Source organism: Panthera uncia (assembly GCF_023721935.1).
Source record: "Panthera uncia isolate 11264 chromosome A1 unlocalized genomic scaffold, Puncia_PCG_1.0 HiC_scaffold_17, whole genome shotgun sequence".
NCBI lineage: Eukaryota > Metazoa > Chordata > Mammalia > Carnivora > Felidae > Panthera > Panthera uncia.
The window spans coordinates 86,787,612-86,815,144 of NW_026057577.1; the positions used below are offsets into that span (position 1 = coordinate 86,787,612).

Genomic DNA, 27,533 nt, shown 5'->3' on the forward strand with positions numbered 1-27,533 from the left:
TTTAAATACCTGAAATTATCTGGGCTACCTTGGGGTGTTTAAATACCAGAATTGGAAATTCATGTTCTGGGCCAGGTGTCAGCAAACTGCCATTGTCTTTGTAAAATAAGTTTTATTGGAACATGGTCATGCCCATTTATTTAGGTATTATCTGTGGCTGCTTTTGTGTTAAAACAACAAAGGTGATTGTGACAGAAATCTTAGGGCTCACAAAGCCTTTTCAGAAAATGTTTGCCAATTCAGGTAATTTTGGTGGCCATCTTGGAGCTTGTCCTTACTGGGAATAGGCTTGGATAGAGTCCAGCCAAAGTAAGTAGCCATTTACAGAATGCAAGGAAAGGAAGGATTGAGCAAAGAATATAGCAGATAGGAAACTGAATATCATCACCTATTGGGTCTTACTAGAGAATAGGAAGAGAAGTAGAATGGAAGATAAGGACCTGGATTGGTTGTTAAATAAAGAGAAAAGAATTGGGTGCCAGGGTGACAGCCGGTTGAGTGTCCGACTTTTTATTTCTGCTCAGGTCATGACCCCAGGGTTGTGGGATTGAGCCCCACTCTCGGTTCTGCACTGAGCATGGAGCCTACTTAAGATTCTCTCTCTTCCTCTGCTCCTCTTCCCTGCTCATGTGTTCTCTCTCTCTGTCTCTCTGTCTAAAATTTAAAAAAAATTTTTTTTAAAGAAGAAGAATAAAAAATAGGTGAGGACTCTGCTTGGAATTAAAACTTTTTTTTTTTTTTGGTGGGAGGGAGAGGAGGGTGGGTGATGGGTATTGATAAGGGCACCTTTTGGGATGAGCACTGGGTGTTGTATGGAAACCAATTTGACAATAAATTTCATATTTAAAAAAAACAAAACTTTTTTTTGGTATAATGGCTTTTGTATCTGACAAACTTCTTAAATTTTCATAATTTAAAATTTTTATCCTTTGCTAATGCCTCTCCAATCATTATTCTTTCAAAAAAATTTACTGTGCTAATTAGTAAGTAGGACTTCAAGGATTGTGTTGAATGAAAGTGGTAATAATAGACATCCTTATCTTATTCTTCATTTTAAAAAGAATGCCCCTAACATTTCACTGTTAAAAATGTTTAGCTTTTGCCAGCTTCCATTATGTTTCCAGTTTATTAAGAGTTTTTTTCTTGCATAGCTAATGACTTTGATTTTTCTTATATAATATTTTAATGTAGTGAATGACACATAAATGATATAATGTTAAAGTATCCTTTGATTCATAGGATAACCCAGCCTGATTCTGCTATAGTTTCTTTACTGTATACTAATATATCCTGCTTCCTGATACTTTGTTCAGGATTTTTGTATTAATATTCATGATAATATTAGCCATAATTGGGGCGCCTGGGTGGCGCAGTCGGCTAAGCGTCCGACTTCAGCCAGGTCACGATCTCGCGGTCCGTGAGTTCGAGCCCCGCGTCGGGCTCTGGGCTGATGGCTCAGAGCCTGGAGCCTGTTTCCGATTCTGTGTCTCCCTCTCTCTCTGCCCCTCCCCCGTTCATGCTCTGTCTCTCTCTGTGCCAAAAATAAATAAAAAACGTTGAAAAAAAAATATTAGCCATAATTATTTTTCGCACTACCTTTGACTTTTATATCATAATCGTATTGGCCTGATAGAATGCATGTTAACTATTATTTCTATTCCTGGGAAAGTTTTATAAAGTTGGAATGATTTGTTTCTTAAATGTTTGGTAGAAAGTGTATGTAAAACTGTTTGGATCTGGTGTTTTTTTGTGTTGGGAAGAGAAGGGAGAAAATATTTACTGCTCCAATTTTTCAATAGTTATAGAACTATTAAGGTTTTCTATTTCTTCTTAAATCAGCAACCCCCTTCCAAATTTTGTTCATATTCTGTATTTGGTCTCTTCTCTCTGTCTAATCATATTTAGCCTTTTCAGAGAAACAACTTTTTGCTTTAATCTTCAAACTCTACTAAAAGGTATCAAAGAAGGCTTCTCAGCAGACCTCAGACCTTTTTTTTTCTAGAGACAATGACTATATTTTTGTATATCCTTTTGGTGACATTTTTTATGCTTACACAGTCCTTTTAATATAACAGGATGGACCATATGAGATGCAATGACCTGCACTCTTTTGGGGTTTTTGGGGGGGGTTTTGCCTTTTTTTTCTTAACATCAACTTCATTCTTTTTAATGCCAGTGTAGTATTCCACTGCACAGTTGTATCCTATTTATTTAAAAGTAGTTATGCTTTTATACCAAATAAAAACTCCCACTTGCTTGAAGTAACATACCTGATCTTTTACTCCTACTCTACAGACATCATCAGAGAACTCCAAAAGAGGGTGTATTCCATTTAAATATCTTTAATTAAAAAACAAAACTGTTTCCATAATTTAAGTGCAATATAATGTTCTTAGACATTTAAATCTCTGTTCCTTCTCCGATTCATATTAGTGTGTAATATGAGTAGTAGATGCAATTTTATCTATTTTCTTATGGCTGTCCTTTTGCCCAGTGCCCATATTTAAAGCCCAACTTTTCACATGTATTTGAAATGCTACCTTCATTATGACTAAATTTACATGTATTTACTTATGGATTTGTGTGTGTGTGTGTGTGTGTGTGTGTGTGTGTGTGTGTGTTCCCATGGTTGACCTATTCAAATGACGATATCCTAACTTTTAAAAACTTTTTTAAAAACTTTTTAAAATAAGGTTATTTATTTTTGAGAGAGAGCACAAGTTGGGGAGAGGCAGAGAGAGAGAGAGAGAGAGAGAGGGAGACACAGAATCTGAAGCAGGCAGGCTCTGAGCTGTCAGCATGGAGCCTGACACAGGGCTTGAACCCCAACCTGTGAGACCATGACCTGAGCCAAAGTCGGGCACCCAACCAACTGAGCCACCCAGGCACCCCCAAAAATGACTTTGGACTTAAAAAAGAATTGGAAAAATAGTATAGTAATTTCCTGTATACCCTTCACTCAACTTCCCAGCTTCCCATAATGTTAACATCTTACATATTCACAGTACAAGTATCAGGACTAAAAAATGAACATATTGGTACAATGTAGTTAACTATATACTTTTTTTTATTTATAAAGGCTTTGTACAATATTTTAATATGTGGTAGTTCTAGTCCTTCTCTTCTCTTTTCATATTTTCCCTTTTTTGCTTGTTTTTCCAAATGTCTAGCTACAGAAAACAAAATGAAAACAAACCTTATGTAGCATTTTTACTGGGACTGTATAAGATTTATAAATTAAGTTGGGGGAAATGACATCTTCATGATACTGAATCTTTATGTACATGAACAAGGTTTGTTTATATTTCCTCATATATGTTTTGGATTCTTTGTTCAGTTTATGCCTAAGTATTTTATACCCCTAAAAATTAGAAATAGGGACCTTTCCTTCCATTTCATCTTCTCTCTGATTTCTCTTTGCACATAAAAAGGAAAGATTTCTGTATGTTTTGGACTATGCTAAATACCTCAGTTACCTTATAGTAATATTTAGTTGATTCTTTGGGATATTCTAGGTATGTAATTATTTCATCTGCCAATTTTATTCCTTTTAACTTCTTTACTCTAGTGCAATGAGTAACATAGGGGTAAAAATGGGCTTCCCTGACTTTGGAAATAGATCCACTGTTTTCACATTAAATATGGTGCTGGCTTTGGGGCTGATGTCATGTTAAAGAAGAAGAAGAAGAGTCCTTTTACATTCAGTATTCTCAACCAAGAACGGCACTGTATTTGTAGAACATCTTTTCATCACCTTTGCCAGAATCATATTTTGTTTTCTGTGTCGATCTATTAGTATGTTCAATGATGTCGATTTTCTAATAGTGATTTTTATTATAAATTTTAGATTTTCTTTCTCTTTGCTGTTAGTTTTGATTGATTACATTTTCTAGAAAATTACCTATTTAAGTTTTCAAGTTTATTTGCATACAGTTGGGCAAAGTAGTCTTTTAGGATTCTTTTGCTTTGTTATCTTTCTGTTAGTATTTTCCTCTTATTGCCACCTAAAAGTGCTAGCAAATACATATTTTTTAATCCATCAAAACAAAACAATAAAAACAGTTTCACTGATTTAAAAAAAAAAATGATCCCAGACTTCGTACATTAGTAATAATGATAACTCCAAATTTAATTCTAATTGAATATCTTACCAGCCTGCAACTTTTCTTCCTCCTTGCATTAATTTCTTCGGATACTTCTAAGTTTGTTTTTCAGTGAACATTTGGATAAAAGTCTGAATAACAGTCCCGTTGCTTTCTTTTCTCTTAACCTTTCTCTTATGGGGTGAGGATCTCTCTAATGGCATCTTGACTACAGAAAAACAAATTGGGATATTTGCATACTCTCATTAAAGTGAAAGATTCCAAGGTTTTGTTAATTTCATGAGATAAATTTTCAGTTTTTTAATGTTGTTGAGTGACTTGCAATTAAGATCTATTTGGCATGTAATTCTAATGATTGTATAAAAGGTGTTCTAAAGTAAATTTATGATTTCTCAAATTTTGCATCAAGCAGTTTTAACTTAGGGAAGAATGGTTGCAACAATTTAAAAGAATACAAGGGAGTATTACTCTGTGAAACATCTTCTTGTTCCAATCAAATTATGATTGTGATTCTGGAAGGGGGGGAAAGTGTTCAAATGTTTTAATTATCCATATGAAGGGTTGAATTTTTTTCCCTTCAGTAAAGAACGCTTCGTCTATGCTCATTTTGCCCATCTGGCTCTTTCTGTGATTGTGTGAGATCTCCATGTCTTCACATACCTGTGTATACCTGTTTCTTTCCAGTGTTAGTTACCTTTAATATTTTATTATTTTAGTGCAAAGTTGCCTGTTAAAATGTTATTTGAAATAAAGAATTTCAGGGCTTGCATTATTAAATTCTGTCAGTTCCCCACTTCTGCTACATGGTTTTTAGTATATTTTCAGACCCGCTTGTTAATGGGATGATGTAAAGCAGATTAATGATCATACCCATTAGTTTCTCTTTCATTTTTGAGATGTGTCTGTACTTTTCAAGTGGCTGAATTACTTCTTTACCCTTTGTCCCTTGGTCACAGGACAGAAGCTTAAAACAGATTGACATTGGGTCTTTCTAAGGAAGATATGTTACATGTGTCTTTTTATAACATATGTTTACATAGCACTTTTATTTTCAACCTGCCTTTTCTTACTTAATTCTAACAGTATCCCTGTAATATACATGCTGCAGAAGAAAGCACTAACAGTATCCCTGTATTTGTGCAGATAGTAGTAGATAGCCATTTTACAAATGGTGAAAGGAATTAAAATGCAGGGACAAAGATTAAACCATGACCAAGCCAAATACAAATACAAATACAAATCTAGTTCTCATTGTTTTCAATCGTAAAGATTTTTGTCAGTGATTGCCCACCTCCCATGACTCACTTTCCTCCTCAGATGACAATGGGTTGCATCAAATATATCATTAACTCAAAGAAATGGCTATATCAGAGTCCTTTGTTTTTCCTTGTTAAGGGCCTTCCAGTTGCTGAACTCCAATATTGCCTTGACTAGTTAGTGTTATAACCTGGCTGCCTTGATTTGTGTAGTGGATTTTATTACAGAAGCATCTTCTTATGTCAAGATCTTTAAGTATCGTTTACAGACAAACTTTTGTAATACTTTTTAGTTCTAAAAGAATTAATGTAGGCAGAATTTTATTTATTCTAAATTGTGTTTGGGATTGGGGCGCCTGGGTGGCGCAGTCGGTTAAGCGTCCGACTTCAGCCAGGTCACGATCTCGCGGTCCGTGAGTTCGAGCCCCGCGTCAGGCTCTGGGCTGATGGCTCGGAGCCTGGAGCATGTTTCCGATTCTGTGTCTCCCTCTCTCTCTGCCCCTCCCCCGTTCATGCTCTGTCTCTCTCTGTCCCAAAAATAAATAAATAAAAAAAAAAAAAAAACGTTGGATAAATTGTGTTTGGGATTAAACTAAAAAGAGAATCTGGGTCTTCTGAACTTGGTTAGTCTTAATCTAACTCTTAGCAATCTCTAATTCTTCATACTAAGGATCTCTTACTACCTAGCTATCTTCTATATCTTTCTTTTCTTCCTTCTTCTTTCACAGTGATGTAATTAATTGCCAGAGTCTACCTCACTTCTCTTTGACAATTTCTACTTCCAGAATCATCGGTTTTCTTTAAATGTCTTTTGGCCTCATTCTGAGCACAGTGGGTCCAAAGACCGCACATGCTATAGCATGGCCTATTATATTCATCTTTTTTAATAAATGTAATAGAACTTTGTATTAGTAATTCTTATTTTTCATCTTCCTATCAAAAAGATTTGAATTCTCAATCGAGGGCTGTCCTTTGTATTCATTCTGTTAAATGGCTACCTTTTTAATGAGGCCTTCTTGAAAGTTCAGAACTAACTACTTCCCCATGGATGATACTTAAGACTGTCCTTCTATCAAAGTGACAAAATGTAATACCTAATCTCATTAATTCACTCTGACTTTAAAGTTATGTAGCTATTGGACAAAATCCATAAATAACGTTACCAATATAAATTTCTTATCAATGCTTATACTTCATTACATAAGTTTTGCCTGTAAGACCAGTTAAAGTATCTTTGAAAACTTGAAGAAAGTCCTAACCTGACAGAAATCTCATCCACCTGTGAAAAGGCAAATGTAATCAAACACTACTGAGGTTCTCTTCTATTTTATTCCTCCTTGTCTTCAGCTAAGACTCCAGTGTTTCATCCTCTTAGAAAGATGCTGCTTGAACAATATTGGTTTGAAACCATTACTGCTAATTAACACAGTTCTTATTAAATGTCTCCAGAATTTTGTTTCTTAATCCCTTTCTTTATAAACAAGCAGCCACGATTTTTTTAGTAGTGAATTTCAAAATCCTTTTTAACCTTATAGGTCCAAGGGTAGCCAAGGATGGCTGCAGCTTCATATGATCAGTTGTTAAAGCAAGTTGAGGCACTGAAGATGGAGAACTCAAATCTTCGACAAGAGCTAGAAGATAATTCCAATCATCTTACAAAACTGGAAACTGAGGCATCTAATATGAAGGTATCAAGACTGTGACTTTTAATTGTAGTTTATCCATTTTTATTCAGTATTCCCTCCTGTAAACTTGGGGTTAGATACTTTGCTTACTTAAAAGTGTATTTTAAGTTCAGCAGTAATATGTAAACTCCTTCCTGCAAAAGTTAACATGTATGTTTTGATCAAAATGTATTAAATTAATCCAGCGAATCATGTAGAGAAAATAATCGTAAAACCCCAATTACTAGTTAGTTCTTAGTTGTTTTTAAGCTTAAAAATAAGAGACCAGCTTTAGCATCACTATACTGAGGCTGGGTGTTCTGTGTAATTCATAGAAACTAGTCTCACAACTTTAGAGTGTACCTTAATTATTAAAGATAGTCTTCCTCCCCAGCTGTCCAGATCTTGTCTCCACTTAAGTGCTATAGTGATAAATGATCAAGAAAAATGGAATTCCCTAATGGGAAGAGTCCAGAACTGAGAGTCAGTACCTGGTCCTATTCCTTTTTTTTGCCACAAGTCAAGTTGTATCACCTTTAGAAACGCTTCTGGACTTAAGGTGCCTTATTTGGAAAGTACAGGCATCACACTAGCCTAGATGCTTTCCATGACTCTTTCAAGTCCTGAAATTGGTTTGCCAAATAGCATTGAAAAGTTGTGATAACCTCCAAGAAAAGTTATAAAATACTCAGTTTGTAGTGGGGAAGATATGTTCTAATTTCAGAATAATTGAGGTTAAAATTTTAGCTATTTTAATTTCCAGTTAGGCAGATTATCTTCTCACTGAACTTAATAACTTTATAAATTTGGAGATCATCAACAAAACTGTTAACCTCTTTCTCTTTTAAAAACTCTTCCTGCTTTGTGTTGTTTCTGCCTCTTGGCTATTTTAGCATCCGGGTGCCTGACCCTGTTCTTCCTATCTGTCCACTACTCTTATTCATTTCCTATTTTCTTCTAATTCTTTTTCTATGCATTTTGAGGTCTCCCTTATTCTTCAAGCTTCTGTACATCACTGAACTAGTTTGCTCCTCTCTTACCCTTTATAGTCTAATCATAACAGTTCAACCTTTTACTCATATGTATAATTCTGTCTATCCATAAATCTTTTTTATTTTAATTACCTATTTCTGTGGCTAAAACTGTCTTCAGCAATGATAGATCTGTAAGATACCTACTTCCAGTCCTTTTGGACATAAGGTAAACTTTAAATAAACATGTTTCCTCACCACGAACTGTGACCTTAAAAACAGCCAAATCAGTTATCTAATGGGTTAAAAAAGAACAGTTTGCTATTTTAACACTGATCAACACAATATATCTAAAATTATTGTACATGGCATGTGGTTTTAAAAGTTTGAAGATACAAAATTAAAGTTCCTTACAGGACTACTCTTTCATCTACTTTGGGAAGTATATTTTGCAAAGAACTCCTCTTGGCAGGTCTATCTAGACCTTTATAGTACATAATTTTGACATCCCTTTTAACTTTTTGCTTAAGTATTTGAGCAAATTCAGGATTAATTTTTGGGAGACATTTTAACCTACCCTTACACCCATCTCCATGCTGAAGTGGAATGTCTCAGAGTAACAATACAAGTCAGACCCTTAAATTTCTACAGTGGAATTTCAGGTTGACCACTTATCCATGCGGTATAATATTATACATCATGAATAATGAACACTTAAGGTATGTCTGAATTCAACCATGAATTGATTATTACTCAGCAAGTACTTCTGCAGACATCTTTGCAAAGACGTCCACATATTTCTTTAGGATTGGGCATATGGTATCAAAGCAGTTGCAACCTTATAATGAAATTATTTATGTAACTCTCCTTAAAACGCTTTAAGCTCAAAAGCATGAACTATGACCATTTGTTTTGTCTTGGAGTATTGATTTGTGAAAAGACTCTTGGAAACACTGGCACTTCCTACATTGGATTAAAGTTAATCCAAAACAGTAGTTATTTATCTCAAAATCACTTATTATTCTTTGGAATAGATTATATATATAATCTTGAATCATGTTTCCTGTTCATTAACCTGGTTATCCCAAAGAAAGGCAAGGTGGGTCTTCAACTAGATAATTTAAGTGTTTCTGAAATTTACACGGTAGTACCATCTAGTGGCAAAAAAGAATACTATTTGCTGTTGATTACAAGGCATTCATACAGATAAGCTACACAAATATTTGTGTGTGTGTGTGTGTGTGACAGGGAAATATGTGTACAATAGAGAAATGTGAACCCTGACTATATATTTGAAAACATTAAAGAAAAGCTTATCTTTTAGGTATAATGATGGCATTATGGTTTAGAAAGAATCCCTGTTTAAATATATGTACTGAATTATTTATAGAAGAAATAATATGATGCCTGAGTCAGGGAGGGGAATAGAGGAAGTGGGTATGGATATAGATGAAACAAGATCATAAGTTTATAATTATCAAGGCAGAATGTGAGGATACATGGGAGTTTGCTATAATGTTCTCCATACTTGTGTAGATATTTGACATTTTCTGTAAAAAAATAAAATAAAATAAAATGACAAAATAAAATAGATATTTCATGGGATTTAGATGACCTGGAAACAGATAAATACAGAAATTGTAGCTAAATTTAAAAGAAATTATGTACTGTATTTTTTATTCCAGGGTTGGAACTCAGTCAACTTGATTTACTTTAAAATGCTGAGCATAGGGGTAGCTGGGTGGCTCAGTCAGTTGAGCGTCTGACTCTTGATTTTGGCTCAGGTCATGATCCCAGGGTTGTAGGATCAAGCCTTGCATCTGGCTCCACACAGCATGGAGCCTGCTGTCTCTTCCCTGCTCACAGTTTCTGTCTCTCACTCTAAAAAAAAAAAAATAATAGTAATTTAAAAAATAAAATGCTGAGCATAGCAGCAAGATAAACATGGCCATGTAGAGATGTGAAGCCTTTAAACTGAGAGATATCATGGTATAGAAAAATTATCTGTAGGTAAATTATTAATGAACCATTTATATCTTTGTTGTATTTTGTCAGAATGAAATTTTATAAATTGTTGTAGAACTTCAAAATCACATACATGTAGAGTATCTTATTTTCAGAGTTTAAGAAAGAATTAGAAATAAAAACTCAGATCGACACATTTCATAACTTAATTGGAAGATTTAATTATTAAATATATTTGGTTAATGAAAAGAATATATAACTGAGATAGTGACAGAAACAGAAGTGGGTCAAGTAACAACCTCCCTGAAATGGCATAGTTGCTCATTGATAAATATTTTCTTTTCACTTATATCACCATAGAACATTTCACCTCTAATAAATAATCCTTTAATGTTTCCAAAATCTTAAAATGTTTTTAAAAATAATGTGTGGTTATATAATATAAATAATTTTAAAACCAAATTTCCAAGACTTATAAATGCAAATGAGTATTCTCTCCTTCAAAATACATATTAATTGTAAAAACTGCCATTTATCAAAACATTTTCTGAAATATTTAGAATTGCTCTGCAGTTGTGTTACATTTTTGTTTTGTTTTGTTTGGTTTTTTAAGTCTTTGAAATTGAGAACTACTTCTGTAAGGTTGTATGCAGTACTCAGCTCCAGGCAGTCATTCCTACTCCAACAACTAAGAAACACTGGATAAAATACAAAAATTATACTTTAAAAGACCTTGGAGAACTGTGGAGTCATCAAGGGGTATATTAACTAAAATTCATAAGAGGAAAGATCTCTTTCTAGAGCAGAGATCACTGGTGATTTTCTTCCCCATGGATATTTACTGATTCTGAATACAGACTGCTGTTAATTACTGGCACAAGCAGGACTCCATTGGAGGAAAGAAACTGTCACAACTCTTGACAAATGTGGGCAGATGTGAAGTATTGACATATAGAGGAGCTCCAAATGCATGGCTAGTTTTCCCCAATGGCATTGGCTGAGTCTTGTGAAGGATGCTGGGGATGGACTAGGAAAGCTGAATATTGGGAGGCTAAGTCCTGCTGTGAGAAGGACACATTATTTTCACACAGGAGGTCTCCTTCACAAAACATTTGCCAGATTTTTACTTTGTGGAGCAGACTAAAGACCTAAGCTCACTGCGTCCAAGGGACAGAACTTTTAGGGCTAAGGAGTCAGGTACCACCTGAGAATAAGGCTGAGCTAGAAAAGCAAAGTGAATATTCTTTAATCTTGAAATGCTTGAGAGACACAGACTTAAGGTAGGTAGGCCCTGTATCAAATATGGCTAGTTTTTCTTTTAAGATAAATGTCAGATTTGGGAGCTGTATAGGGAAGGAGGCTAAGGGCTAAGGAGACAGAAACCTATATTATTTTCAGTCTAAATTTAGGGGAGAGACACATTTACAGAACTTGGCAAATCAAATTGATGTAAATTTTGCTTGAACTGCACCTGTGGCCCATTTTTAGTTCCTGATTGAATGGAGATCAGACTCCAGTAGTGGAAAACGCAAATGCTAAGAGAAAATATGTCTTCAGTCTCTCTTGTTCTTGTATACGAAACGATTGGCATACAGCTAAGAGTTACAAGAAATGCAGGAAACGAAAATGATAAATGAAGAGAACAGATAGTTAATAGAAGCAAATCCAAAGGTGATCCAGATGTTGGAATTAGGAAAGACTTTAATGTAATTATTATAAATGTCTTGAGAAAAAGAAAAGATGGGTAAAGTGGATGAAAAGTCAGAAAATTTAGACAAAGAATTGTAATCTGTAATTAAAAAGATATTCTAGAACTGAGAAATAGTTTTACTAATAACTTACTGGATTGGGCATGTAAACACAGAATTAATGAACTAGTGAGAAGACAGAATTAGTGAACATGTAAGAAAGGTCAATAGAAAATACCCAAATTAAAGCACAGAAAAATAAAAAAATGTGAATAAAAAACTATAAGAGTTATGAAGGACACAGATAGATACAGGCAAATATAATTGAAGAGGAGCCAGAAGGGGCAGGGGAAGAGAATGGAGTGAAAGTAATATTTAAAGAGATAGTTGCTGAGAATTAGTGTAAAGTTGCAAAGTTACAAAGACATGTGATAAATGATTAGACTAGTAGACTAGCAGAAATAGAGTTGAGAAAAATAGCCATACATATTTGGTCACTTGATTTATGACCAAGGCATCCCTGCACTTCATTGGGGCAAGGGTGGTCTTTTCAACAAGTGGTTCAGGGGCAATTAAATATTTGTATAAAGAAAAAAGTAAAGAGTTCAGAGCCCTACCTCTTATCATATGCAAAAATTAATTCAAGTTGGATTATAGACCTTTGTCTTTGTGAAAGACAAAATAGGGGCTTCCAGAAGGAAACATAGGGAACAGCTTCATGTTTTTAAAGTAGACAAAGATTTTGGGGCGCCTGGGTGGCTCAGTCGGTTAAGCATCTACCTTTGGCTCCGGTCATGATCTCACAGTTCCTGAGTTTGATCCCCGCATCGGGCTCTGTGCTGACAGCTTGGAGCCTGGAGCCTGCTTCGAATTCTGTGTCTTCTTCCATCTCTGCCCCTCCCCCACTTGTGCTCTGTCTCTCAAAAATAAATAAATGTAAAAAAAATTTTTTTTTAAATAATAAAGTAGGCAAAGATTTCTTAAATAGAATGACAAAGCACTAACCATAAAAGAAAAACATAATCCCTTAAAACCAAGAACTTCTGTTAATGTTTTTAGAAGAAAATATAAGACAGTATCTTTGACGTTGGGTAGGCAAGATTTCTCAGGACACATAAAGGACTAAACAAAAAAAAAAAGGTATAAAATAGACTCCATCAAATTAAAAACTAAAATTAAAATCTTTTCAAAAAACTTCATTAAGAAAATGAAAAGGCAAGCCATGGATTACAAGAAAATATTTACAATACATATATCTAATGAAGAACTCAGTATGGATAGATAAAGAATTTTTGCAAACCAGTAACCAAAAAAAAAAAAAAAAAAAAAAATAAAATATAAAGAAAAAAAAAAAAATTTTTAAAAACAAAAAAAAAAAAAAAAAAAAAAAAAAAAAAATCCAATTTAAAGAATATGGCCAAAAGTTTGAAAAGACAATTCAAAAAGAGAGATAAATGGCCAGTAAGCACATGAAAAGGGGTTCAACATCCCTCATCATCAGGGAAATGCAGATATCATTTCACTCCACTCAAATCACTAAAATTAAAAAGACTGATCATGCATACAGTGGAACATCAGGATGCTCATACATTGCTGGTAGGAGTATAAAATAGTACAGCCAGGTTGGAGAACAGACAGTTCTTTTAAAGTTAAATCCTATGACTTAGCATTTTAACTCCCAGATATGTACTCGAGAAGTGACTGCATGTGTTCACTAAAAGATACATGCAAGAATGTGCATAGTAGCATTCTTCATAATAGCCTCCAAATGAGTAACAACCCAAATGCCCACTAGGAGGATAAAGGATAAATCCACTTGGGTTTATTCATACAGTGGACTACTGTACAGCATTGAAAAACCGTGAATTGATACGTGTAATAGCATGGATGAATCTCATAAATGTTTGGTGAGCAAAAAACATGAGACACAAAAGATTATATGTTGTATGAGTCCATTTATATTAAGTGCACAAACATGCTAAACTAATTGAAAGTCTCGAAACTTTTTTAAACCTTAAATTTCAACAATTTTATTTACCTCTATGGTTACAGTTTTTATCAATAGATTTTTTTTAATCTTTCTTTATTTTTGAGAGAGAGTGAGCAAGTAAGGGAGGGGCAGAGAGAGAGAGAGGGAGACAGAAGCTTGGAAGCAGGCTCTGTGCTGTCAGTACAGAGCCTGATGTGGACTTGAACTCACGAACTGTGAGATCATGACCTGAGCTGGTCAGATGCTTAACCAAGTAAGCCATCCAGGTGCCCCTCAATAGATTTCTAACCATATGTACAGAAATTTTTTGAAAAAGCTCTTGTTACAAATTGTGCATATTCAATATTTTTAAAAATTAAGAAATAAAGACCAGTAAAAAGATATCAAAATCACCCATTAAAAATTCTTTTTTAAATCAGATAACCTTTGACAGTGTATAGATTTTTCTCTCTGCACATTATATGCAGGCATGCATTTGATGGGATTATATTTTGCAGCATGCTTCTTAAAAATTGTATGTACTGGGGCACCTGAGTGGCTCAGTTGGTTAAGTGTCCGACTTCGGCTCAGGTCATGATCTTGCGGTTTTTGGGTTCAAGCCCCGTGTCTTGCTGACAGCTCAGAGCTTAGAGCCTGCTTTGGATTCAGTTTCTCCCTCTCTCTCTGCCCCTCCCCCGCTCACACTCTGTCTCTCTCAAAAATGAATTTTTTTAAAAATTGTTTTTAATTTTGTGTATCATCATAGTCTTTTCATATCAATAGTTTTAATATTACTGTAGTTGCATAGTATTCCGTTATATGGCTAATTGCCGTAAGTTTAATTAATTTTTATTGTTGGATATCCAAGTTTACATGGCCTTGTAATTTGATTTTGATTTTAAGTTTTTTGCTTATTATTTTTAATTTTGAAAAGTTAGGCATATGTCCTATGATATGCCAAGGATTTCTTTTAGTTGTTGTTTTTGGACTTTTTCATCTTTATACCTTTTCTAAAAACAGTATTTTTTTAATACTCATTGTTTAAAAATTACAAAACAAAAAAAAAATGAAAAAATTGCTTGTAATTCCAGCTTCTTAGAATACCACTGTTAACATCTTGATAATTGTTTTCAGCATCAGCATCACCTGGGAACTTGTTGAAAATGAGGATTTACAGCCTGTATCCCAGGCTTACTGAATGAGCAGTCTGTGGTGCAATAGGCTTATCAGGTGATTCTGATCCATACTGAAATTTCAGACCCACACCTGTAGACTGTGGAGAAGAATCTTGTATGGAGGCCTGATCAGAACTATGCTTTAAAAGGCTCAGTCTGGGGGCGCCTGGGTGGCTCAGTCGGTTGAGCGTCCGACTTCGGCTCAGGTCATGATCTCACAGCTTGTGGGTTCGAGCCCCGCGTCAGGCTCTGTGCTGACTGCTCAGAGCCTGGAGCCTGTTTCAGATTCTGTGTCTCCCTCTCTCTCTGACCCTCCCCCGTTCATGCTCTGTCTCAAAAATAAATAAACATTAAAAAAAAAATTTTTTTTTTTTTAAATAAAAGGCTTAGTCTGATAGTTCTATGCATGGTAGGACTACATAGGAGATTATTTAATAGTTTTGGGGGGGGGTTAATAACCAGGATAATGACAGTAAGAATAGAAAAGAGATGGTTCTAAGAGATACTAGAGGTTGAAGACAGAATTTGATAACCGATTGGTGATATGAAGGAGATGATGCTAAGGACTAAGCCTAAAAGGAAGAAAAGGCCGTTTACATTTAATTAAGAGGATACAAGGCAGAGAACAGGTTGTAGTAGCTCAAAATGATAGTTCTGGACATATATATCATCCAGATATAAGGTGTCTATCAGTCAAATTGGGAAAGTGAATCTGAAGTTTGCAGTTGATTAGAGACATATGATTTGAAGTTACCTGCTGAAGGATAGTTGTTGAACTGTGAGGCTGGGGAGTATAAGAAATACTTATTAAAGGGCCATTGAAGCACTACAAGTAGTAGCCCTGGATGGAAGGAGAATCAGGATCCTGAGAAACACAGATAGCCTAGAATGATAGTTCTCAAACCTTATGGAAGGAATGGTGTCCTGAAGTTTATAGCAGACATTTTAGAGTATTCATTCAAGTATCACCTCACTGTACACATTTGTTCCTGTCCCACAGATGTGATACATTTTGGCCTTAATAATTTGAACGTGAGTATCTATCACCTCCATGTTCCTTTCAACCACCAATGTGGTCTGTTATTTGAAGGTCAGATTGTAAGTACACAGGCTATTTCTTGTTAACATAGGGATTCTTTTTTTAATGTTGATAATGTCACTGTCAAGGTAAACCAGTAAAGTTGTTTTTGCTGCATTCACTTTTTGACAGATTTTCTTTCCACTCTGTTTATGGATCATTTTCATTTTGGAGAATACTGCCCATAGTTACAAGGTCATACATGTTCAAGAACATTGTCCTGTGTTTGGAAACCTAATTGGTCAACAAGACTTTGCTGGGAACTTGAATGGAATGCCCCGGAATATGAAAAATACAATATAAATTATTAAGGAACATGCAGAAAAAATTGGTAGAAAATGACAGTTTCCAGCATTCTTTGAGGAAAATTTATCAAGAGAAGAACTTAGATGGGAAAGAAATTGCTTCAAAAGTCAGGAGGCAGTAAGCAAGAATATAGTCATTTCATTATTGGGTGAATGTAAATTAGTATGCTAGAATATATTTAAATACGGTATATAGAAACTTGAATATTTGTTAGGATGTTAAATAAGACAGCATATTATAATTGTTAATTTGGTGTTTTTCATGGTCATGTTGCAGGCTTCAGAGACATGGATTCTAAACATATAACTAGCTTTTACAACTTGGGCAGGACTTTTGAGTCTTGCTTGACCCATCCGAAAAATGAAAATAATTCACCTTGTATTGTTTTAAAAGTTAGAGATAATGTATCTTAACTGTTCCATATTAGTATCTTGCATAGAGACTCCCCATAATCTCCATTATCACTCCAAATATCACTATTGTTATTGAGATATAATTTATTATTCATAATTAATAATAGGTAATATATGTAGAGTGCTTTACAGCTTAAGATACATTTTCACATTGGTCTGAAATAACTTTTTTCCCTAGCCTACCTAAACACCAGGAAACTTAGAAGCATATCTTCAAGAAATTATTTAGAATTTTGTCATGTTAATATATTGTGTTCTTTTTTACAGGAAGTACTTAAACAGCTACAAGGAAGTATTGAAGATGAAGCTATGGCTTCTTCTGGACAGATTGATTTATTAGAGCGTCTCAAAGGTAGATTTTTTTAAGTATTTTAAAGTAATTTTTAAGCTCCAGTTGTCAACTTCAGGTGTGTATATCCAAATACAGCTTCCCTTGAGCATTGGTTTCAGTTTTGTTGGTATAACAGCCTTATCTATTAGGGTTAGTTGTTAAAATACAAATACATAAAATGTCTCTTTGTCATTCTTTCAGTTAGACATTTAACTGGCTTTGAATAAATTATTTTAGATTTCTTATTTGATCATTTTTCAGCTCTTTTTAAAGCTCATTTCTATTACGCCAGTCTCTAAATAGGCCTTTAGTAAGCTGTATGGGACAGACTGGGCTTATTTCCTTACTTGAAGGAATAAATGCCCTTCTCTGTTCCATCCAGGATAGAAATGCTTTGTCTTGTCACATATAGAAGCTGATTATATGCCATTTTTAGTAGAATTTTAAAAGAATATCTTTCTCATTTTGTTGCTTAAAAATTCAAATACCAAAACAGGTAAAGTGCTTAATGATAATTGAAACTTGGCTGAGAAATTACCTTTGGGTCCTAAAATATATTATTATTTAGCAGGAATCTGAGGAAAGATACTTTGTCTGATTTTCCTTTAACACACTCCTTTTCCCCCTGATTCAAGCTGACTTTGGAGGGAAGTTTAGTCATTGAGTTTCTTAATAATTGTTTATTCAGTCATGTGTATTTGTGCCTTCCTCTATTACAAATTTAGAGTTGCAGTGAACACTTTTTTTTTTTTTTAAGACTTGATATTTGTATATATTGCATTTATATCTGGAACTAGCAGTCAGCGAATATCTATGAGCATCAGCGTTTGTGATAAGGATTTTCTCTGTTCCCTGCATAAATTTGCTACTCCTACAGGCATTATGTAATATAATGTATATGCAATTATATTATGGGTTAAAATTTGAGGACTAAAACATGAACCTAATATTTTATTTAATTGCATTAGCAATGTTTTAGACCACCTTAAAGCAATTGTTACATAAAAACTTGTCTCTCTTTTATTTAGAACTTAATTTAGATAGCAGTAATTTCCCTGGAGTGAAACTACGCTCAAAAATGTCCCTCCGTTCTTATGGAAGCCGCGAAGGATCTGTATCTAGTCGTTCAGGAGAGTGCAGTCCTGTTCCTATGGGTTCGTTTCCAAAAAGAGGGTTTGTAAATGGAAGCAGAGAAAATACTGGTTATTTAGAAGAACTTGAGAAAGAAAGGTAACTTTTCTTCATTAAATAGTAAACTTGAATGTTCAATTTTTTCCATTATTTTGTCATTTTGTAAATACAAGATAGGAATTTACGAAGCATGTATGGCAGATGATCACTAACACTTAAGAGAGCATTTGCATTTATTAATTCAAAAATAGTATGTTACTGATCATACTTATATTAAATCTAAAAATGTAAAGAGGCAAAATTAAATCTGAAAATGTAACAGAGGCAATTCCTGGGATTCTAAGATTTGTACTTTGTTACTTAAATGCTTCAAGTGCCCTGTATACATGATCATAATAGTTACATCATTTAAAATACGTAACTGATTTTTAATTGAATTTCTTGGTACCTTTTGAAATAAATTCAATAACTCCAGAGCCAGTATAAGGTAACTTTCCATTAGGGATGGCCTATTACAAGTGGCCACAAATGAAACATTCCTTTATTTTTTTGTTTGTTTATTTATTTTGAGGGAGAGAGTGATTGCATGGGGGCATCCAGGTTGGGGAGGGACAGAGAGAGGAGGGGAGGAGATTGGGGGGTGGGGGTGGAGAAAGAGAGAGAATTCCAAGCAGGACACAGAGCTCGAATGCAAGAACTGTGAGATCATGACCTGAGCCGAAATCAAGAGTTGGACCGTTAACCTCCTGAGCCACCCAGACGCCCCTGAAACTCTTCTTAACTTATCGGTTTCAGTGTCTTAAAAAACATTACTTGACATATATTATGAGTCTGGTTTCTCATAGCTAATGTGTTAACTTCTCTTACTGAAGTTAAAATCATCTCACTACAAATACCAGAATATCTATCACCCACCAAGAGCTTTTTCAAATGTTTTGTAAAAGGTTATGAATTCCTTAATGCATAAATATCTTATTTTTATATTCCTAAAAATTCTATTAAACTTGAAGAAATATTAAAATGTATAAACATTACCTATTAGCTCTGCCATCTCGATCATGTCATTAAATTTGGTATTGTTTTCTCCTGTAAAAGAGGAACATGGTTCTACCTTGCAGAGTTGTAAAAAGTGATTATTAGTGTAAAAATGTCCAGCATATCTAACTGAAAGGCAAAAGACCTTTTGCTGCTCTCTCTCTGGTTTCAGGTGTGTCCATCTGTAAAAATAGGTTAATCTTCTGGACCAGAAATAGTGTTAAGCTTTCTTTCATCTTGAGTTTACATGAGTCTCTGCTTCTTACCTCGAGCCAGGAATATTTCTGTCTGACCCTATAGGAAACACTGTTGTGAATAACAAGCATCTACCATCTTCCATCTCTGTCCCCTTTGAACTCTATTAAGAAACAGAGGATTTGTGAGCATACCATCTTTCCTAGGAACTAACTTTGCATCACATAGATAAAGCCCTGAGTTTATTAGCAGAGAGAGAGAGAAGAGAGTATGTGTGTAGTTCTGATTTATCTTGTGCCCTCTTGGTTCTCACTGTGTTGGAGGGAGGTAAAAATTGAGTCCTTGATTGTATGACAGAATCTTTATTTTGCTGTCACACTCATTTGCTAGTTCAGATAGGTCTAAGGTCAAACTCATTTTCCTTCTTCATTATCAATGTCATTGATGAGAAATTTAATACCAATCTGATTCTCATTCCTTTGTAGGTAGCCATTTTCCCCTCTTTTGAAGCTTTTAGAATGCCTCAGTATACATGTTTTCTTCATTCATTATGCTGGATAATCACTGTGCCCTTTTGATCCAGAAATACATTTCCTTCAACTTTTGAAAATTCTGTTACATGATTTCTTTGATGACTTTCTCCTCTCTCTTTTTTATTCTTTCTTTCCCTCTGTTAAATCATAGATTCACTCTCTTTGTCTCTTTTTTTCTTGTTTTCTTTATTGCCCAAGATAAGTGCTAGAAAGTAGTCAAGCCAGGACTCAAACCCAGCTACACAGCTCTGTAATCTTTTTGAACCTCAGTTTTCCAATCTGAGGAGTGAGCCTAAGAATAACTACCTCAAAGGGTATTGTGAGGGTTAAACTAGATTTAAAAAATAATTGCTCTCTCTCTCAAAATAAATAAACTTTTGAGAAAAAGAAATTAAAAATAGGGCTTCTGGGTGGCTCGGTTGAGCGTCTGACTCTTGCTTTCAGTTCAGGTCATGATCTTGTGGTTCATGAGTTCAAGCCCCATATCATGCTTTGTGTTGGCAGTGTGGAGCCTGCTTGGGATTCTGTTCCCCCACCCCATCTCTCTTTCTCTCTCTCTCTCTCTCTCTCTCTCTCTCTCTCTCTCTCACACACACACACACACACACACACACTAAATAAACTTAAAAAAAAAGAAATTAAAAAATATTTAGAACTGTGTCTGGTCCTTAGAACATTCAATAAATGTAGGCTATCATCATGTTAGCTATTCACTCATTTAACAAATATTTATTAAATACCTAATACATACGTGCCATGCTCTTTTAGATGACCCTAAGTTAGAAGACTAAGAAGGCACAAGAGTTACTTTTTAAAGAAAATTGTTAATAATCACTAAATAAGCCCAAACCTAAAGAGCTATCTGTCTCTGAGTCTAGACCTAGTTTTAGTTCTGAGCCTTAAACAGTGTTGTCAACCACTATCATTTAACCACTTATTAACATTTTGGCTCAAGACATTGTGACCTTGGCTTCCTCAGAGCATTTTATCACAGTTTGACCTTAACCTTAACAATAACAGCTTGTCCCTCTTCTCCCTAGCCTCCCCTCCACCGTCATCACTAACATTGGCCTATCAATTTAAGCACTTTTAACATCCAGCTGTTACTTAATGATGAGCCCATTTATTGGAGAGTAATCAGAGGAAATAGCATCACCATCTATCTCTCTCTTCATGCCTCTAAGTCCTGGTAGGTCCTGTGGGTTCTCACCAGGAAACACTGAAAAATAAAATCAGATCTCATCTTTATGCCAGCTTGTGAAAGGAGTTTAGGTTTTCTCCTGTGCTTTCTCCTGCTTCTGTCGTCAGAAATGGGAGGGATGAGGTAGATTCTCATTAGTCTGCACCTCCCCCAACATTGCTACAATCATAAGCAGGGGCTTACTGTCTTATAAGCAGGGGCTTACTGTCTTTCCATGGATTCCCTCACTACTAAGCTTGCCACATCAAAAATGAAGGCATAGTTCTTATTTTTTAAATTGTTTCTCAGTAATGGAAAGGGAATTTTAGCAAGAATAGAACCTTTCACATTCACATGTATATATATTTTGCAAAACAATATAATCAAACAGAATTTTAAAGTAATAGTTTTAAAGTGGACATCATCTCTGTAAATGAGCAAACCCCAGAAGCCATAATAGAAAATATCCACAAATTTGACTACAAAAAAAATTCAAAATTTGCTACATGACAAAAGCATTATAAACAAAGTTTAAAGACCAGTGATAAACAGAGAAAATACATTTACAACCCATATAACTAACAAAGTACAATCATTCTTAATATGGATGAGGTCCTATAAGTAAGTAAGAAAAAGTTACAGGCAAGGAAATACAAATGGTTTTCACATTGAATAATTGCTTATCCTGGGGCGACTGCGTGGCTCAGTCAGCTAAGCATCCAACTTCGCCTCAGGTCATGATCTTGGCGATTCACAAGTTCACTGCTCAGAGCCTAGAGCCTGCTTTGGACTCTGTGTCTCCCTTTCTCTCTGCCCCTGTCTCTGTCTCTGTCTCTCTCTCTCAAAAATAAAAATAAAAACATTAAAAAAATAAAGAAAGTGCTTAACCTTACTAAGAGAAATCAAATTAAAACTGTAGTTGATATACCATTAAAAAAACTGGATATGCAAAAATAAAGATTGATAAAACATTATCAAGTGAAAGTGGTAGGGGTATAAGTTGGTATAACAATGTAGTAAGAACAGTAAGTTAAAATTTTACATACCCTAGGAATTTATCTTAAATACATGCTTGCACATTTGTGAAATGGGGTTATATATAAGGATATTCAGTGCAGCATTGTTTATAATAGCAAAAATTTTGAAAGGCCCTATGTTCCTTCTAAAACAAAACTAGTTACAGGGTATCCCATTATAGATTCATCAATACTCTGCAGCTAGCAAAAAAGATGTAGGACCTTTTTATGTTCTGACATAGAATGATCTCCCAAGATAGATTTTTAGTGAAAAAAAGGTTAATAGGATAATACATAGAATAACATGCTACTGTTCATGTTTAAAAATGTACATGTGGGGTGCTTGGGTGGCTCAGTTGGTTGAGCTTCTGACTTTGGCTCAGCTTCTCATGGTCTGTGAGTTCGATTGAGCCCCGCGTCGGGCTCTGTGCTGACAGCTCAGAGCCTGGAGCCTGCTTCAGATTCTGTGTCTCCCTCTCTCTGACCCTCCCCTGTTCATGCTGTGTCTCTCTCTGTCTCAAAACATAAAAATAAAACATTAAAAAAAATTTTTAAATGTACATGTAAGTGTACACATAGATTCTTGCATTTTTATAGAATATCTCCGGGAAATATACACCAGGAAATGATAATAGAGGTCACTTTGGGAAAGAGCCACATGATAGGAAATCACAGACTTTTTGTACCTACTGAGTTTTATCCCAAATTAACACTCTTATTTTGCATTCATGTTTATAATGATCAGATATAGAGTATCTTGATATTGTTATTGAAGACATTTATTGGGTTGCCCAGGAATTACATAACAAATTCTTCAAATTCCAAACTAAGAAAAAGTTTCTCTGAGAATAACGTATTATTGTTGTACAGTAACAATATATTTCTTTTTTTGTTATTAAGTTTCTGCAACTAATTTTTTTAATTCTAATACAGTTAACATATAGTGTTATGTTATTTTCAGGTGTACAATAGTGATTCAACAGTTCTGTACATTACTCAGTGCTCATCATGATAGGTGTACTCTTAAATCACCCTTCATGTATTTCACCCATTCCCCCCCACCCCCAACCTCCTCTCTGGTAATCATCAGTTTGTTCTCTCTAGTTAAGAGTCTGTTTTTTGGTTTGCCTCTTTTTGCTTTGTTCATTTTTGTTCCATAAATTCCACATGAGTGAAATCATGTGGTATGTGTTTGTCTTTTTTGACTGACTTATTTCACTTAGCATTATACTCTCTAGATCTATCCATGTCATTGTGAATGGCAAGATTTCATTCTTTTTTATGGCTGAGTAATCCATAGTATGTATGTATGTATATATATGTGTGTATACACACACACACACACACACACACACACACACACACACACATCTCCATTCCTCTTTTTTTTTTTCAATATAAAGTTTATTATTAAATTGGTTTCCATACAACACCCAGTGCTCATCCCAAATGTGCCTTCCTCAATACCCATCACCCACCCTCCCCTCCCTCCCACCCCCCATCAACCCTCAGTTTGTTCACAGTTTTTAAGAGTCTCTTATGCTTTGGCTCTCTTCCACTCTAACCTCTTTTTTTTTTTTCTTCCCCTCCCCCATGGGTTTCTGTTAAGTTTCTCAAGATCCACATAAGAGTGAAACCATATGGTATCTGTCTTTCTCTGTATGGCTTATTTCACTTAGCATCACACTCTCCAGTTCCATCCATGTTGCAACAAAGGGCCATATTTCATTCTTTCTCATTGCCACGTAGTACTCCATTGTTTTGGTTTTTTTTTTCTCTCCATTCTTCTTAATCTGTTCATCTGTCATTGGACACTTGAGTTGCTTCCATAATTTGGCTATTGTAAATAATACTACACTAAACACAGGGTGCATGTATCTTTTCAAATTAGTGTTTTCATATTCTTTGGGTAAATACCCAGTAGTGCAATTGCTGGATTGGAGGATAGTTCTATTTTTAATTTTTTGAGGAACCTCCATACTGTTTTCCAGGGTGACTGCACCCGTTTACATTCCCACCAACAGTGCATGAGCATTCCTTTCCCTCACCAACACTTGTTGTTTCTTGTTTTTTATTTTAGCCATTTTGATAGGTTTGAGGTGATATCTCGTTGTAGTTTTGATTTGCATTTCTCTGATGATGAGTGATGTTGAGCATTGTTTCATGTGTCTGTTGGCCATCTGTATGTCTTCTTTGGAGAAATACACAGTGACAAAATATTTCTTATTATTTTGGCTGCTGAGAAGCTGAAAGCCATGTCTGTCCAGTGCAGTGGCTTCCTATACTCTAGGTTTGTTTTTTTGTATAATTATTGCTTTTTTTTACTACTCTATTATGCTTTTTATTCTTATATTCACTTTGAGTTTTGTTATATGTGTACTTTTTTCTGTAAACTATCATATTCTTAGACTATGCTAAATGTGAAGAAAACCTTTGGTTGAAATGTGAACATTCTAGTTAGGATGTTTAACATCTTATTTAGGTGGAAAAGTAAAAAACTTTAATACTCAAATTTTAATGATTATAAAATTTTAAGCCCCACCTTCAAAAATCTAAAATCACTAAGTTTTCTGCTTCTTCATTAATAGTACTTTAGTTTAAATAGAGAACATTACAATTACAGCTGATAAGAATTACTTTTATGTATTCTGTTAGCATTTTGTAAACTTCCCCTTTTTTTGAAAAACAGATCATTACTTCTTGCTGATCTTGACAAAGAAGAAAAGGAAAAAGACTGGTATTATGCTCAACTTCAGAATCTCACTAAAAGAATAGATAGTCTTCCTTTAACTGAAAATGTAAGTAACTTAGCTTATTTTAGACTTTAGTAACTTGATCTTTTAAAAATACCTGTTACTCATTAAAAATTCAGGATAACTGCGTTTTTAGTTTTCTGTAAACTGTACTATGTTTTATCTAACTTTAAACTCAAATGTATAATAGTTAATGAATTTTTGTTTGTAAAGGTGATAAAACTTCATTATGCTCAAGCAAATAATTTGTTTTCAGCCCCTAATTAAGAAAATCTATTAAGTTTGAATTTTAAAGGACTCAGGATTCAACCAGGCAATTGGTTTTTTATTGTCTGTTTAATTACCAAACGTACTCTGTAGAATTGTTTATTACCATCTATTTTTTTTTTAACCATAGTACATGCCATATAGTTTTTGCAATTAAAGTGTCTTTGAAAAGAATTTGACTACTATTCCAGTTATTATAAATGACAAAAGCTGTTGGCAAGGATCTTAGGACTTTTTACAAGTACTAAAATTTGGTTTGCAAATATAACTATGTGAAAAAGAATTTAATCTTGTCAGCTTTTCTTTCCCCACACAAGCTCTCCATGTCAACTAATTTATTCATGGGATGACACATGTAAGAGTATTTCAGAATGTTCTGGAATACATTAATAATCTTAAACAAAATTATATTTTACTGTTATCCATAAATACTTTTTACAGTTTAAAAAAAAAAAATAGGTTAATTAAAATTATATTGTCCTTGGGGCGCCTGGGTGGCTCAGAGGGTTAAGCCTTGGACTTCAGCTCAGGTCATGATCTCACAGTTCATGAGTTCAAGCCCCGTGTTGGGCTCTGTGCTGACAGCTCAGAGACTGGAGCCTGCTTTGGATTCTGTGTCTCCCTCTCTCTCTGCTCCTTCCCCACTCATTCTGTCTATCTCTCTCTCTCTCTCTCTCTCAAAAATAAATAAACGTTAGAAAATATTTTAAAAAAATATATTGTTCTCTCTTAGCTTTGATTTTTTCAATTTCTAATGACATTTTTGAGAGAATATAACAAATGAAAAAGCAAAAGTAGAAAGAAGGAACACAGGGTGCCTGGGTGGCTCAGTCAGTTAAGCCTCTGACTCCAGCTTAGGTCCTGATTTCATGGTTCATGAGTTTGAGCCCCGCATCAGGCTCTCTGCTGTCAGTACAGAGCCTGCTTTGGATCCTCTGTCCCCCTCTGTTTTTGCCCCTCCCCCACTCGCTCACTTTGTCAAAAATAAACATTTTTAAAAAAGGAAGAAGGAATGCTTTTTTCAAAACATGTACTTAGCCAGGTTTCCTCATGGGCATTGTCTGGCAGGAGCTGGAACCAGAAGCTTAAATGCACTGTCTCCTAGAACAATCATACAAGATTTTGAGAGGAAGAGAAAGGATCTCTTTTCCTGATAGTGTCCTTGACATCTTCTGGGGAGTTAAGGAGACTCAGATAGTGAAAGAACAGTTAATGGAAAGTTCTTGGATTCAGGGATTAGGAACTCAGGAAGGTTTGGTGGGATTTTTACTCTAAAATAAAAAATACCTAAGCATATTGCTCTCCATTCACTTTGGTAATTAGAACAAAAAAATTTAGAGTCCAGTTGTCTACATGTAATCAGGTTTAAGAAAGTGCTTAGATATATGGGACAACTTGAGAGAATAACTGGTTAATATCTGAAACAAAGATGAGTTGTCAAATAAATTATCCCCATATTTATTAAATAACCCATTTATTTATTGGCATATATAAGACACTATAGACCATTTGGCAACATTAGCAAATGTAAACTGCATGTATATCATAAATTTTTTTTTAATTTCACAGTTTTTGCATTTATATTGGGAAGCAAGTTAAGAACACATTCATTTGCAAATACCAAGATATTAGACATTGCTTTTAAGATATCAGATCTAAACCACATTATTGCCACATACTTTGTCATGTTTACCTTTTTATTTTTTGCAGGGCACTTTGGGAAGTGGAGGATAAGTAAGTGGAGTTAGAACTGGCTCATTGGGAATTAGAAATAACATACAGACTAATTCATCTGTGTTGCAACCCATAACTTGGGTATGCCTTTAGAAATACATTCTCCGTAGAGTGTCATCTGCATTATTGAAAGGGAAAAGGGTGAGAGTTCCCCTAACTTAACTCACAAAGTAGTTTGGAATCCTTGGACCTACAGAATGTCGTTCTGAGTCAGACACAGGTCTGACACAGCTCTTTGCTAGGCATATAGAGCATAAAAAAATCTATAGCTCTTCCTCATTTCCTTCATGGCCCATTATTATTTTATTTAATCATATTTTAGCTATTACCACTTGTTGTATGTGTTTGTTTTTTACATTCATTTACTTAGAGAGAGATTGAGAGAGAGAGAGAGAGAGCATGAGCAGGAGAGGGACAGAGAGAGAATCCCAAGCAGGCTCTGAGCTGTCAGTGCATAGCCTGACATGGCGTTTGATCTCACAAACCGTGAGATCAGACGTGAGCCGAAATCAGGAGTCAGACATTTAACTGACTGAGCCACCCAGGCATGTGTTTATAAGTTTCATTACCTTGTCCTTTTCATCCTTTTGTATGTCTAGCAGTTATCTTAGTGCCCGGGATTTTAACTATAGGGTTAATTGATTTTTTAATGAATTAACACCCTCCTGTATGAAGAACTTCTTTTTGTTTATTTCAGCTTTGCTTTTTTGAATTACCAAAAAGTTTGTGTTGTCTTGCAATATGTGATTATCTATATTATGTGTAAAAGC

General features: G+C 34.8%; 1 protein-coding gene across 4 annotated transcripts in view; it reads left to right on the plus strand.

Moving 5' to 3' along the window:
- Positions 1–27,533, plus strand: part of APC (APC regulator of WNT signaling pathway) — a 149,224-nt gene that overhangs the window by 64,674 nt on the left and 57,017 nt on the right. For 2 of the 4 annotated variants that reach the window (XM_049647723.1, XM_049647725.1), the window contains exons 2-5: positions 6,895–7,047; positions 16,856–16,940; positions 17,948–18,149; positions 24,699–24,807. In XM_049647723.1, the coding sequence (XP_049503680.1) occupies positions 6,913–7,047; positions 16,856–16,940; positions 17,948–18,149; positions 24,699–24,807 (531 nt within the window). In that variant the 5' untranslated portion in view covers positions 6,895–6,912. The remainder of the gene's footprint in view (positions 1–6,894; positions 7,048–16,855; positions 16,941–17,947; positions 18,150–24,698; positions 24,808–27,533) is intronic. The other 2 variants (XM_049647722.1, XM_049647724.1) reach the window with 1 other exon arrangement.